At 33.2% G+C, this 14,443-nt stretch overlaps 1 protein-coding gene and 1 pseudogene across 2 annotated transcripts; one reads left to right on the forward strand and one right to left on the reverse strand.

Moving 5' to 3' along the window:
- Window positions 1-1,932: 1,932 nt before the first annotated feature.
- LOC143228349 (cuticle protein 14 pseudogene) lies at window positions 1,933-4,214 on the reverse strand (annotated as a pseudogene). Its single transcript, XR_013015320.1, has 2 exons — window positions 4,167-4,214; window positions 1,933-3,370 (listed from the first exon to the last, which is right to left on the reverse strand). The product of XR_013015320.1 is annotated as a cuticle protein 14 pseudogene (transcript).
- Window positions 4,215-9,727: 5,513 nt separating this feature from the next.
- LOC143229294 (uncharacterized) lies at window positions 9,728-11,651 on the forward strand. Its single transcript, XM_076461425.1, has 2 exons — window positions 9,728-10,114; window positions 11,152-11,651. The coding sequence occupies exons 1-2, from the start codon at window positions 10,058-10,060 to the stop codon at window positions 11,584-11,586; spliced, it is 492 nt and encodes a 163-aa protein (XP_076317540.1). The 5' UTR covers window positions 9,728-10,057; the 3' UTR covers window positions 11,587-11,651.
- The last annotated feature ends 2,792 nt before the right edge of the window (window positions 11,652-14,443 follow it).

The raw sequence follows: 14,443 nt of genomic DNA on the forward strand, positions 1-14,443 counted from the left end.
TCGACAATAGGGAACATGTAATGTTAATCGCACAATTTTTTAATAACTACCCAGCCTGATATTAAGTTAAATTCTAATGGCTAAGTACTGACATAAGCTTTTCATTTCACCTGTTCTTTGTAGGAAGGATAGAAAGTATATTTTTATATCAAAAGTGTTCTCAACAATAAGGGTGACCATCTAAATAATTTACAATACAATTACTTATAAAGATTTCACATTTGTTACAGAATAAATTTTCGCCATTCTTTATGTTAAATGCCAAAAATTCTTCAGTTCTTCCTTAAACTGGCCTTTCAACAGCCTATCCTTTTATAACACTTAACAATTTTAAAACCAACTCAAAGTCAGATTGTAAAGAAAAAATAATTTGAAACAATAACAAATATTTAAACAAAACTGATTTCAAGACAACATCTAAAAGACAGAGATATGACAGTTTGTCCATTTTTCAATACATTAGGTTGTCCAGAAATAAATGTCGGAATTTTCACGATGACATTTAAAAGCTGAATATTGAGTAGCTTATCGTTGGTTGGTTGGTTGGTTTAATCCAACTTTGTTGCTTACAGTGTGTCTTAATTGTCTGCTGTTTCAACTCTACTCAGAGTAAGTTTCACAACCCTCAAGGCAGCATGGACAAAGACTTTCGTCTGATCTGACTTCGAACTTGGACGAAAAGCTACCGAAACTTCATGGAACATCAACCAGGCATTCGGCCATGGATCTGTTATTGAACGTAAAGTTCAGTGTTAGTTCCAAAGATATTGACATGAAGATAAAAGTCTCGAAGACCATGGAGGTCGTAAAAGGAAGCCATTCTTAGATGAAAACACATTAAGGGAAGCAGTTGAGACAGACCCTCGCACAACAGTACGTGAGTTTGCAGAAAAGCTAGGCACAAGCAAATCAAGCAGTACTAACCACCTGAATGCAATTGGAAAATCTAAAATGTTGGATAAATGGGTTCTAAATGAGCTGACTGAAGATCAACAAAATCAGCATTATGAGACCTGTCAAGGATGACGTTCCAAAAATTGAACAAATTAGGAATCAAGGTTCTGTTTCATCCATCTTTTTCCCCAGTCTTTTCCCCTACAGATTTTCATTTTTTCAAGCACTTTGACAGCTTTTTAAACAATAAATCCTTCCAAAACCAGGCAGCTGCAGAAGAAGCTTTCAGGGAGCTTGTTGAATATAGAAACTGATTTCTACAGCAGGGGCATAAACAGTATCGTTACTCGTTGGCAAAAGTGTGTTGAAGCAAATGGTGCTTACTTTGTTTACAGCATGTTTTACAACATTGGTTTATGCTTTTCCAAACTTCGCAGTTCTAAAACAACAATTTTTTTTCTGGACAACCTAAAATATAAATAGGTACACAAATCTTACAGATTCTCTGAAATCTATTACGACAGTTGCAAAATACTAAATCAAGTATATCTCGGTTAAATCGTACCATTAGTACAGTCATATATGCATATCTGTATATTTCCTATGCAGATGCTGGATTAATGCAGTAGTAAATGACGGTTACATAAACCAATCATGTTTATAATAAGCAACGAATCAAAAGGTTTAGTGGACATAACTTCATATATAATTCTTATATTTGCTTATAACATGCTGTCCTCTTCAACAATGTGTAGGATGTAATGTTATTTTCGCTATTCCTTAGTTAAGAGGTAGACCTAAATTTGGCGATAGTTTAATCTTGAAATAGTAACATGAGCTTTTTGCTTTTACTTTTGGTTTGTAAGAACGATAGAACGTATATTTTTATATTAAAAATATTCTTAACAATTACTGTGACCATCTATGTAATATACAACATCGTTATCTATAAAGATTTCACTGTCGTTGAGAGTATAATTTCAAAATTTTTTATTTTCAATATTGAAAATCTTTAAATTCTCTTTCCATTTTATGAAATATAGCCCAGTATCCCGGCTATAAAGCAGTATATAACCTAATTCACGTGTATAATTACCACAGTGGAGCTTTATACATCATTTGGTTCCACATTACAACACTTCGTTTCTGTGTCGTGACATTGCTCATGTACACATGATTAGATAACTCCATTGATTAGATAACAACCAGGTGATTCACGAGAAAACAACACTACTTATATGTATTTGAGTCATAAAAGTTTTTAATGAAAACATAGCTAAATAAACAGCTCAACATAGAATACTATTTATGCAATCAATAAAGTGAAAAGAGACAAATCAATGAGTGATTTCTCAGGAACAAAAAGTGTTATGGAATTGGAGAGAGCAGTAGCATTCTGTATGCAGATATGTCACAGACATCAGTATTAAATCAGTACAAAATAACCTGAGTTTACTTCTCTACAGGTCACCATAAGCTAGAATGAAGAGCTAACCGGTAAAGCTGCTCTAACTCCATTCTATATGTTGCTTTCCAGCTATTCAGTCTCAAAGCCGAAAACTGGTAAATAACCAAAACCCATAGCTCTTATTTTCTTTCAACTTCACTATTTTACAGCAGGCCAAGTGCCAACCTGGTTCTATTAATAGCTGTAATTTTATCATTATTTGATGAAGTGAAACAGTCTTTACGACCCCTGACTATCTATTTTATTATTATTCTGTGCCAAAGGTATACACTTTTAGAATACAGCCTATAACACAGTAGTCAACGTATGGCTTATTATAAAATAATTAAAACAAAAAGTACGAGAAAAAATATCGTTAAATAAAAAAAATATGCGGAACCAACTACTGAATTTAAAAAAGGAACTAAAGAAGACAAGAATGGAAGTGCGAATAATTACAGAGTACACTAAGCTGTCTCGACTTTACATAGGAATAATCAACTGTATGTAACGGTAACCGTTTACTAAAAAGTAAAAAAAAACTACATTGAAAGTTTTTGGTTTTGATGGTTAATATTATATATATATATATATAATCACGCACACCTGATTATCACAGAGTTTCATAATAGTTTACCAATAATATAGGTAATAGTTGTAATAGGGTGTGGCACTCCATTGGGCATCACCATAATAACCAAAACCGTATCCATAGTTGTAAACTACAGGATTCACAGCATAGGCCGTAGCTGGGACAGCAGCAGAGTAGATTAAAGGGTCAGCTATGACCTCGGCCTTGTTGATAGAAGTATTAGCGGGATCTTTGGCCTCTACACCAGGTTCGTTGGACAAGATGTTGGTACGGAAACCACCAGAATCAGCAACGTAGTTAACGACACGGACGCGGTCGTCAGCGTCTATCAGACCGTAAGAGCCGACCTTGTTACCGAAAGCATCCCCAGTTTCCCTGCGGAAGGTGGAACCGGTTGTATGACGCTCCTTATACCCGAAATTGTAGTTTCCGATGTTCTGCTCAGATTAAAAAAAACGTTTACTTATAATCCGCTGAAATAATACTACAATTCTAAGAATATATTATTTAACAATGTTTCACGAGCTTAAACTTACAAATGAATGTATTCTGTGTAAGTATATATTGTATTTGTTTTTTGTCTTTATGGCACAGCTACTGCGATTATCTGCTGCCGTCCCGAGTTTTGAATTACTGACCAGGCGCTAGGCAGCTAAAATGCAGCAGCCTACCATCCATGATAATATTTGTTGTTGTTTTTATAATTTTGCACAAAGCTACACGAGGGCTATCTGCTCCCACCGTACCTAATTTAGCTGTGAAAGACTAGAGGGAAGGCAGCTATTAACCATCACCTGCCTCCAACTCTTTTGCCAAAGAATAGTGGGATTGACAGAAACATTATAAACCTCCCACAACTGAAAAGGCGAGTATGTTTGGTGAGAGGGGGATTCAAACTCCCGATCATCAAATCGCGAGTTGAGCCCCCTAACCTTGGCCACGATAAAAGATTGATTGTCACTCTAATAACGTACTTACAACTTATACATTTTACAGTGTCGCAACAATTCAAACCCAACTCGCCAACTCCGAAATCCAGAACCAACAGAGTCAACATATAAGGATAACATTTAAACCCTACTCTTAGGGGGATTAATTTTTGAGACAATTTCTTTAATCTTGTTTGTCTAATTATGTTGGCCTTAGTTCTGAAGAAGACATTTTTTTTTTTTTAAATAACATTCCATTATATGGGTGAATATAGAGAGTGGCATTCATAGCAACTGTACTTACGTCCTGGTTACGATACTGAATACTTCCATAGTATTTCAGATAAGGAGGTCAATTACAACAGGCTGGACAGCGACAACAAGAGCACACAGCATCAAAATCTGATAATAAAAATTATGAAAATATTGAATGATACTATTCACTTAAAAACTCAAAGAAATGGTTAATGGTATAAATTAGTTTTTAGTATAGGATAGCCAAGACCAATTTCAAGCCTAATATTAGTATGGAATAAAGTTTTCACAGTTCAAAAGGTAAGTAAAGTCAACTGTTTCATACAAATTGCTGTAAGATTAAACTAGATTTCCCTACCTTCATGGCCACTCTTTTACTTTTCCAAACCGTTCGCCGGTGTAGCTGGATTGTGATGTCGAGTTCTGGAAGTTTGTCTGCTTTTATAGCTCGTCTGAAGCAGAATGAAAGACACAGTGATGACGTATATATGATGAAACGTTGTCCGCGAGCATTTTATTTTCATCTTTCAGTATCTGATGCAAATTTTGAGGTAACCTTTAGTTATGTCCTGCAGCCTTTGTGTCCAACAAGAAGATTTTCTCAATGTATTTCTGCTTTCGTTTCTTCTTCTAGCTGCCTGTTGTGCTTATCAGTAAGCTCTGATAAAACCTATCTGTCTACTTAAATCAGAAATAAATATTAACTCAGTGAATAGGGTAGTTAATTTGATATGCTGATCAAACAAAGAATATGCCTTGTCCAAAAGCAAAATCTTATAATAATTAGAATGCATTGATTCAACAATTAGGTACCCATATTGTTATCGATGTATAAACACACCACGAGTAAAAAAGGAAGGGGTTAAGTCCCATTTCGTAATCCTTTTTACCTCCCATTATATCATGTCAAATACATGATCTTATATTGCTGTTTGTCTGTTTATATTTATAAGATTAACATTAAATCATGTGCGGGACATTTGTTTCTTTATCATATTTTGCAATCAAATTTGAATAACATCCTGAGAGAAAAAAAAATAAACAGCTGCTACCAAACTACTTTCACATGCTTGTCAAAGTAATATATCTATAAATTTATTTACTAATAAAAATAGTTCTCGCTTAGAGAAGAATAAACAGATATTTTATTCAGTTAGATTATAAATCACGTATGGTCAGGTGGATAAGGCACTCAACTCGTAATCTAAGGGTCGAGGGTTCGAATCCCTATCACCATAAACATTCTCACCTTTCCCGCATTGGTGTTGTTGTAATGTAACGATCAATCCCCCTATTCTTTGGTAAAATAATATCCCAATAGTTGGTGGTAATGACTAGATACCTTCCCTCTAGTCTTACACCGCAAAATTAAGGACAGATAACCTTCGTATATTTTGCGTGAAATTCAAACCAAACCGAACCTAAATCACGCATCAACCTTGGATTTGTATTAATAACGTAAATTGTTCTGTAAGAGAGGAAAGCATAGCTTTATAGTATTTATTTGAAATCAGGGACAGTCTTTATGCATTACTAAAAATCAAAACAAGTTTTGTAGTCGGTTTTAATGATAATAAAACCAATACCGCTTTACGCAAATGGACAACATAAAACTAAAGCATTTTACCAGAATGTGGTCTATACAATAGACATCAGTTGAATTTTCTAGTGAGTTAGTTTAAACTGTTATAAATGGACCTGCATAGCCACTCTAAAGACCAAAAAAAGGAAGAAACATAAAAATTATACCTAAATGAACAGTCTCCACACTAGCTGAAAAAGAACTCGCGCACCTTTCTCACCCCTAATCAATGTTCTTCACACCAAACAAGATAACAATTATGTTTTCCATAAATCCAAATCCTTACTTTATGGAAAAAAGTCAAGTCTTCTGCCTTTATATGCAAGTTTCTTACATAATTTTAATTTTTTTAAAAATAATTATTATGGAAAACAAAGATTAGGAAACTAAAATTTATGGCACAGCAAAGATTATATTATTGGTACTACTTTCCAGAGTGAGACTGAATCTCAAAATGTTTTAACTAGCTTGGCCGACTCCCACTGTCTATTCAGGTGACCACGTTATTTACGTGGATGATGCTCCTGATTGAGTTTAACGAGTGTAGTGCATAAGTCACGAACTACGTTAACCCTTCTATCATTAAAGCCAGGGCTGTGGCTATAGTCTAGATGCCCCTGCCACCTAGATTGCTACTAGCCCTGTTGTCTCCTGTGTTACCGCTTTTTCTCTGGCTTATGTTGGCCATCATTCGCCCTATATCTATGAGAACAGGCTTAGTTGCTATGGTTATGCCTATTGTGGTTTCTTACCCTGATACAGCTATGGCCGATACTTTCATTGTTAAGAAAATGTCCACAATTGCAAGAAGACCAAAGTTAACAAAACCTTAAGTTCAAGTATCAGATCTCGGCTGCAAAATCATTTTAAAAAATACGTTTTTAAAATCCGAAAAATTAGGTATGAAACTACTTACGTTGAATAGTTTATTGTCAGTAGTTTTTAAATGTCTAAGTGCAACCGGTCATTAATAAACAATGATGTAAAATACAGAATACTGAATTTGAAACATCATATGGATTTAGACATATTAAAATAATCATTTAGGGTCAGATGGACAAATATCATTGCCGACTTTAAGAAACATGATTTATTGACTATCTATAGAAACACGTGTGAATAATATATATATAATTTTCAGCGTAATTAAGGTTGAAGTTTGAAAAAATACTTCAAAGAAAATTCACATATGTTAATTATTAAATGTTTCGCAATGACATTTATGTATTCTATGTGACCCAGTTTCTCAAGGCATTTTCTTTATTAGGTCATTTTATTTTATATGCAATAATATAGTTTTTAGTTATTAATTATTCTTTGCATTTTCTGGATCGTTTAAAAGAAAATACTGAAGTTTTTACATTTTCATATGTTTGAAAATTTAACGTATTTAACCAATAAAATACTCCGTTGCTTTGATCTTGAATTTTAACCATATCTTACCGATCTGGTTCACGAGCTTTAATAACAGGCGATTTGATTCATGTTTCATTACGGGTATTTTATTTAAGCTTTTGATCCAACTTACTGATCTGACATGACATTAACTATAGTTAATACATTGGAAGGTCAATCCGTGACCGAAGCAAACCGGACTTGTTTTGATATAAAAGGGGGAAGTACCTAATCTCTTGTGACATCTTGATTATCCAAACTTAACAGAATTACTCGAAGTGACGTAACGCATGTTACCATCATCCTTTCGCATTTCTATCGCTGTAGGTTTCAGTTTCTGTTCTTATTTTATTTGATATATACGAACATTTATTTCATGTATAATGAGTCTCAATACATCATTCTTTTGTTTAAGACTTACTTTTATGACTCCACATTCCTTGACATGTTTCGCATAATAATTATATTTTGCACAGCTTTGCATTACAATTAATTTATAAAGGACTATAACTATTTTGTTTTTATAGTAATTTGTGTATGATTTAACATAACAAAGTTCTTATGATTTCTCCCATCTTGTTGAAATCTGTATTATTATGTTTTTAACAACTTTATTTAATAAGACTGCCCCTCAGTGGTGATTAAGCCAATCGCATGTTTTAGGAATAAACAAAATGGATTCTAATAAATGAAAAACACTTCTAGAAATATTATACATTCGTTCTTCTTTCGTCAGGTCAGTTTGTAACGAAAATTGTCAAGAAAAGTCTGATTCCTGAGAAACCGTGGCTTCATGGTTATCGGATCGAACTTCAAATCCGATGGTACACTGTAACTTTCCATAGCTGCACAGAAAAAGATGCTGCTTTTATCACTTTGGGACCGTATATACAGTTTATAAAAGTGACAGATGAAAGTTTATTTGCTGTTTGAAGTAATTGAAGAAAAATAATTAAATAACTAAAGAAGACAGTGTTAATTGTTTAACCATTTTCAACATCTCTTTTATATTGTGCACTCTTATTAAGCTCCAAAACGAAATTCCAATGTATTCATTATGCTGCTATCTGTGAAACATAAGTATCATCCATTTGCAAATAGTTAAAGCTAGACCTTGTCTAAATCAATTCGTCTGGAATTCTACATTTGGGATAAAAGTTATATTAAATCAAATGAAAGAGACGTTCTTTATCAATCGTCAGATGGTGTTATGGAAAATCATAATGCAATTCGTGACATCCAAATCTGCCAGACTTTGTGTGATCAGTTAAGATACTGGAGCCACTGACACTCAAGAAGATTCTTGTAAGCTTCCTAGATCAGGACTTTATGCTAATGAGTCCATAATTTCTATGTTTTTTTGTTCCATGTATTCCAACACAATCCTAACGGAGCGACACCCAGCGTAAGACAAAGTTTTGTCCTATTCCACACGCGACAGTTCATGTAACTGAGTCAATACCAAATCTGTGCATTGCCAAGCACTAAAATCATCCAATGAACGTACAAAAAATAACTTTTTTCTATTCAACTTCATGCCTTTTTACATCTATATACAAAAATGTGATTCACAAATTTCTCTGTAAATCAAATAGAAGAAAGTTGAATTATATGAGTTAAATGTTTCCATTGTTTCTAACACCTATATTAATTAATTAATTAAGTCATACATTTGTCTTTTGTTACTGGTTACAAATTGCCGTATAGCAGTAATTTTGCTGTTTTCTCTTGACAAATATCACTAGAACACTTTAATTTTTTCTTAGTGTCATGAACATGACTAAAATTGGTGTTATTTAATGTTTGTAGGAAGCCATTATAAATAAAAACTGCAAGTTCTGAAAGATTTTCAGTTCATTGAAGTATCAGATCTGTAGAAGAAATATCAATGTAGTTTTAGATACAATAAAAATAATATATGACTAGTAAACTTAGTTGTTGAAAATAAAGCCATTAAGTGAATATTTCCTATCTACTGGTAGTTTCTCAAAATAATGCAGACTTTATAATGCTAAAATATGAGATTCGATCCATTCGGTGGGTACAACTCAAGAAGAAAAAACCCGCTGTAGAACTTTGCGCTTTAACGAAACAAATAATACGCATTAGATTATTTTTTTACGAGCCAAATATTTGCAGTAAACACATATGGAGGGCGGTGGTTTGAAACTTTTAATTAACGCCATTGGCTGGATACAAGATTTAGATTATGCTAAATATTAGATCTTTACCTTTATGTTTTCTCTCAGTGTTTCCTAAATCCTTAATATAGAAAATTCCCAAATCGAGTCGCGAGGATTTTAAGATCGGATATATATAATGAATTGTGTTTTGGAAAAAAAAAGGGGATTATAGTTTGCTTCATAAGTAAGATCACGACAGAGCTTGACAGAATCGTGTCACGTGTCATCGTTTCTCAGCACAGGTTCTTAATATTTTAATCTTCATGTTTGAATGACTGCCTTTGTATAACCTTGACGTATACCAACATTCATTTAGAGACAGCATATTGATGCATTCTTTAGTATTGTTTTTCTTTTCACGCGGTTGCAACAGGTTGAAAAGGAAAAAGAAGCAGATAAGGAGGAGAGAAAATATTAGATGTTGCAAATGTATTGGCTGCACCAATCAGAAGGTCACAAGTCATCGTAAATAAACGAGTTCTGTTCACGTCATAGTGAAGACGGCTGATATTTGGATCCATTAAAACCACCTTCGCGAGTATAAAAATAGATGGGAGCTTGGATGTAAGGAACTTGCTTGGGATGATAATAAAATACGGACAAATTATGTAACGGAATGAAAATCTGTATCTGAGTTTTTACTGCCGTTTCGATGGTATAATTGTATTCGTGTTGGTTTATTACACATTCGTCTTACTGCATTTTTAATGAGTTTACCGAGTTCGGAAGTGTAGTTTTATTGATTTCAATTTATTAAAAGCTTCAAATATACGAAATTTCATGTATCAATCTATTCAGCAACGTAGAAAGAAAAATACAATGATTCTGTTTGGTTGGGTAAGATATTTTTCTTCATCTTCTAATTCCTTAAAAGTAGAGTGATTATTTAGTTCATTTCTTCTTTCCAGATGTAAACAAACAGTCTTCATATATTACAGCTAAAACACAGAGTTTTAACTTGGATATATTTTTACAAAACATTTGGAAATCTAAAATCAATATGGTTATAAAACATTAAATACAACCCACATTATTATTATAATGAAAGAAAGTAAAACACAATTTCCTGGAATAAAAGTGTTTTCTATTCTCCCTGTGTGGGACTTTTAAGTATTAAATTACCATAGGAAATTTGGATTTAATGGCGAATGAAAAACATCATAATAAATTCTAGTTTAATTTCTATTCATTGGGAAATCTAGAGCAATACAAGTAATATCGATGACCCTCGTGACGCTTGCATCTGGGCATGACCAAGTGGTTAGGACACTCTACTCGGAATCTGTGGGTCGTGATTTAGATTTTCCATCCCATTAAAAGTGATTGCCATTTCAGCCGTGGGGACATTATAACGCAACGGTCAATTCCACTATTTACGACGGTGTATGGTGATGATAGCTGCTTTCCCACTAGTCTTTCACTGTTAAATTAGGGACGGCTAGCGCAGATAGCTCTCATGTAGCTCTGCGCAAAATTCAAACAAATTTGACATCGGTTATTAGATAAAGTTAGAAACCTTAATTAAGGAAAATGTGTTTTTCTAAGAACCCTACTTCAGTACGTGATTATAATGTTGACCATTTCTTAATTATGGAATATTCTATTATCAAGCAATTCCATTTTACGTAACGCGTATAAGTAATGATGAGCAATATTTTTGCAGGTTTAAATCTAGAAAGAGTTTTCATATGTGTCTCCAACAGCTTGATAAAAATAGACTATACTATTTTAGTGTATTGTAAATTAGTTAATGATAACTAAACAACCGTACTTTTTTTGTATTAAAATATAAAACATTTTTTTTGTGTTGCAAGTTTTAAATAACAGTTATAAACAACTTCCTATGATGTTTTAATTTTTAATTTCTTTTACAGATGTTTGTTATTTCGACAATGATTTTACTAGCGAATTCCAAAGCGGCCACAGCGATATCTGATTTTGACCAACACTCAGATACATCGTTACCTGAAAACGTACAGGTTGTTGATATCTGGAAGGATCACAGGGGGCTTGGATCATATAAGTTTGAATTTAACACAGGCCTCGGAAAGGGCGAGTCTTTTAGGGAGGAAGAAAGAAACCAAAATGGGACAATCTTGGGAAAGTGGGGCTACCTGGATGATTTTGGAGTGTTGAGAGTAACGGAGTATCGCGCCGACAACATGGGTTTCCACATTCTTGCTCGGCATGTTCTTATAAAGACGGAGACATTTATAAAACCACCTCAATCTGTTTCCAACCCTTCATTTCCCTTCATTGGTCCACTGCCACCCTTCGTTCAAAAATCGTTTCCTGTAGAGAAAGAATGAAAAACACCACACAATGACTTCCATGTATGTTAAAATAACTTCTAATAAAATGTTTATTGAAATCAGCCCAGCTTGTAGTTAAAACGATCAAACAGTATACATTAAAAGTTTAGTTATATGTTAACATTATTCACCTGCATGTCTCAGTAATCGAACAATACAAGAACAGTTTAAAGAAAATGCCTCAGAACACTTTGAAAAATGGTCAACCTTTCACAATTTGCTAAGTTAAATCTAGAGGTTAGCATGTTTTCTAAAATTTTAGTATACAAACAACTTGAATGTTATAACAATATAAGTACATTAAAGAACAAAATTACTAGCTCCTACTATATATTTTATTTTGTGTAAATAGTTTGTTCATATAAATACTCCATATGGTGTCTACTCTTTTCTTTTTTAACAGAAACAAAACGATGTTCTGTTACAAGATTTATAAACTCGTATATCTGGCTTGAACTAATGTATTTGTAGGTTAAATGTGTACATGTTTAAGTCAGCAAAATAAAACTATACCTACTCTGAGGATGTTTTTTATCAGTTTAAATTTTGATATATCCAATACAATGTTTATAGTTTGTTTTTGAATTTCGCACAAAGCTACTCGAGGGCTATCCGTGCTTGCCGTCCCTAATTTAGCAGTGTAAGACTAGAGGGAAGACAGTTTGTCATCACCACCCACCGCAAACTCTTGGGCTACATTTGTACCAACGAATAGTGGAATTGATCGTCACAATATAACTTCCCACGGCTGAAAAGGCGAGCATGTTTGGTGTAACGGGTTGCATAATAACTCGATAGAAATATGTTTTGCATAATTAATGAACAACATGTTTTTAACAAGATGATCTACTTAAACCTATACAGAGACATATAAACTTTGGATTTTGTTTAAAATTTATTTAACACGAAATAGCTAACACGAATAGAATGCAATAGATTAATTAACTACGAAATCTTTAAATCTATCTAAATGTTAACTATATAAAATAAAACATAAGAAGAGCTGTTCAGATAAATTTTTCTTGGAAATAAATAAAAAAGCTCTCAACAGGAATATTTAAGTTATGTTGAAGGACACATTTGTTTAGTTACAACTAAAGCACAGAACAGAAATATTTAAGCTGAGTGACATGATTATCAAATAACCACTAAAGATTTTCAGTAATTTAATTCAAATAATACTAAAACATAAAAATCTTGTACTTTTGGTTATTATTTTCTGTGGATAAGCCTAATGATCGACTGAGTATGTCTAACTGTAATAAAGTAATTGCAGGCTCAAAATTTATATTATATCATGTAAAAAAACATCTAGCAAAATAAAATCAGTGTTTTCGAACATTAAATATACATGTATAAACCAGAAAGATCCCGTAATCATGGTTTTACTACGAAGTTCCCGTAATCTAATGTTTCTCTGAGAGTTTATGTGTTGATTTTCATATTATATATATTTATTATATGGAATTTTAAATCTACACTATTGACGAAAGGAAAAGTAAGAAAGAGGAAATACAAAAACAATTTAATCTTCGATATATAACGTAAGTTTTATACCAGAAACAATGTTTAAGAGCTCTCGATAACATGTTGAACTTAGAATGTCTATATTGTAATATAAATGGCAGAGTGGAGTATATTTTTATTAGTTATGCGGAGTAACAAGCCACCAAAACATTTGAGAAAGCTGTTAGAGTGAGAACATAAATTTCACAAAACCAAAAAAATTGTCAACGTGAATATCTGACTGACTGATTGCTTAACGTTGTTGGAAAGGGATAGCTCTATCCTGCCTTCACCTCATGCAAGTCAAAATGTACATAACTGAATTACATAAACTTGATAGTAGGCGTGTTTTTGTTATTTTTTTACTTACAGTTTAGGTAATAACAATAACTATTATATTCTCTAGGTCTGTGTTTTAACCATGCTCTATCCCTTGAAAATAAAGTTTCCAGTTCTATTCGTGTGACTCGAGTATAATACGTTGCACAATGCAATTGAATCGGTGATTTCAAAAGGGGTCCAAGTCCAAGAAATATGTTTTTGCAGGAAATCAACTTAATTGCTTATCTTAAAGGGAGGCTATGCCAAGTGATTCATACTTTACCCAGATATAGCAACAGTACACAGCTTACAAATGCTATAATATAAAAAACTATAAAAAAAGCACTTCACTTTTTTTTTAATTTCAGAGGTTTGGCAAACCAAAGTCTCTGGACTTGGGCCCTTTTTGAATTAAACAACAGTAAAATCTGAAGAGAATGGGCATACCACATATTTATCATCTGAGAATATCTTTATGTTTTATTCTGTCAATTTTTAACACGTATTACATCAGTTTATATCTAAACTATTGTTCTGATACATGATAACTGCCAGTAAAATGAGTTTTTCATTCTGAAAGGGGACAGGTTATCAATGAAGTACATCATTCTAATGATATCTAATCTTCAAAGTCAGACTTGTCTTCACCCCTAGTATCACAAACTGTTAACTTATTGAGGAACTGCTGAGCTTTGGTGAAAGATATTTTGCCAATTTTAGAACATCCTTTACTTTTGCTGCCTTTACACCAAGTTGCCCACTGTAGAGTGGCTCCTCTGGGTATGTAACAACCCTGACAGAGGGTTTTAGAAGGCGGAATCTGGTTGTGACCTGAGTAGACATATTTTTGGAAACCTCTATGTCATTTCTAAGATCTGCACTAAATCTGAACACCTTGTATTTGCTGACTGTGTACTTCTCTCCGTCCTTTCTGACATTTTATAAAACTGACCAAGGTCGAATTTGAAATCAAGCATATCTGTACCTTTCATCGAGACAACCTCAAACTTTTCACTAATGATTTCAT

This window comes from Tachypleus tridentatus, chromosome 10 (genome assembly GCF_004210375.1).
Source record: "Tachypleus tridentatus isolate NWPU-2018 chromosome 10, ASM421037v1, whole genome shotgun sequence".
Taxonomy (NCBI): Eukaryota; Metazoa; Arthropoda; class Merostomata; order Xiphosura; family Limulidae; genus Tachypleus; species Tachypleus tridentatus.

Coding starts and splice junctions, on each gene's coding strand:
- LOC143229294 (XM_076461425.1), top strand. CDS start 10,058: ATGTATCAATCTATTCAGCAACGTAGAAAGAAAAATACAATGATTCTG. Junction 10,115..11,151: donor CAATGATTCTGTTTGGTTGG/GTAAGATATTTT, acceptor TTTCTTTTACAG/ATGTTTGTTATTTCGACAAT.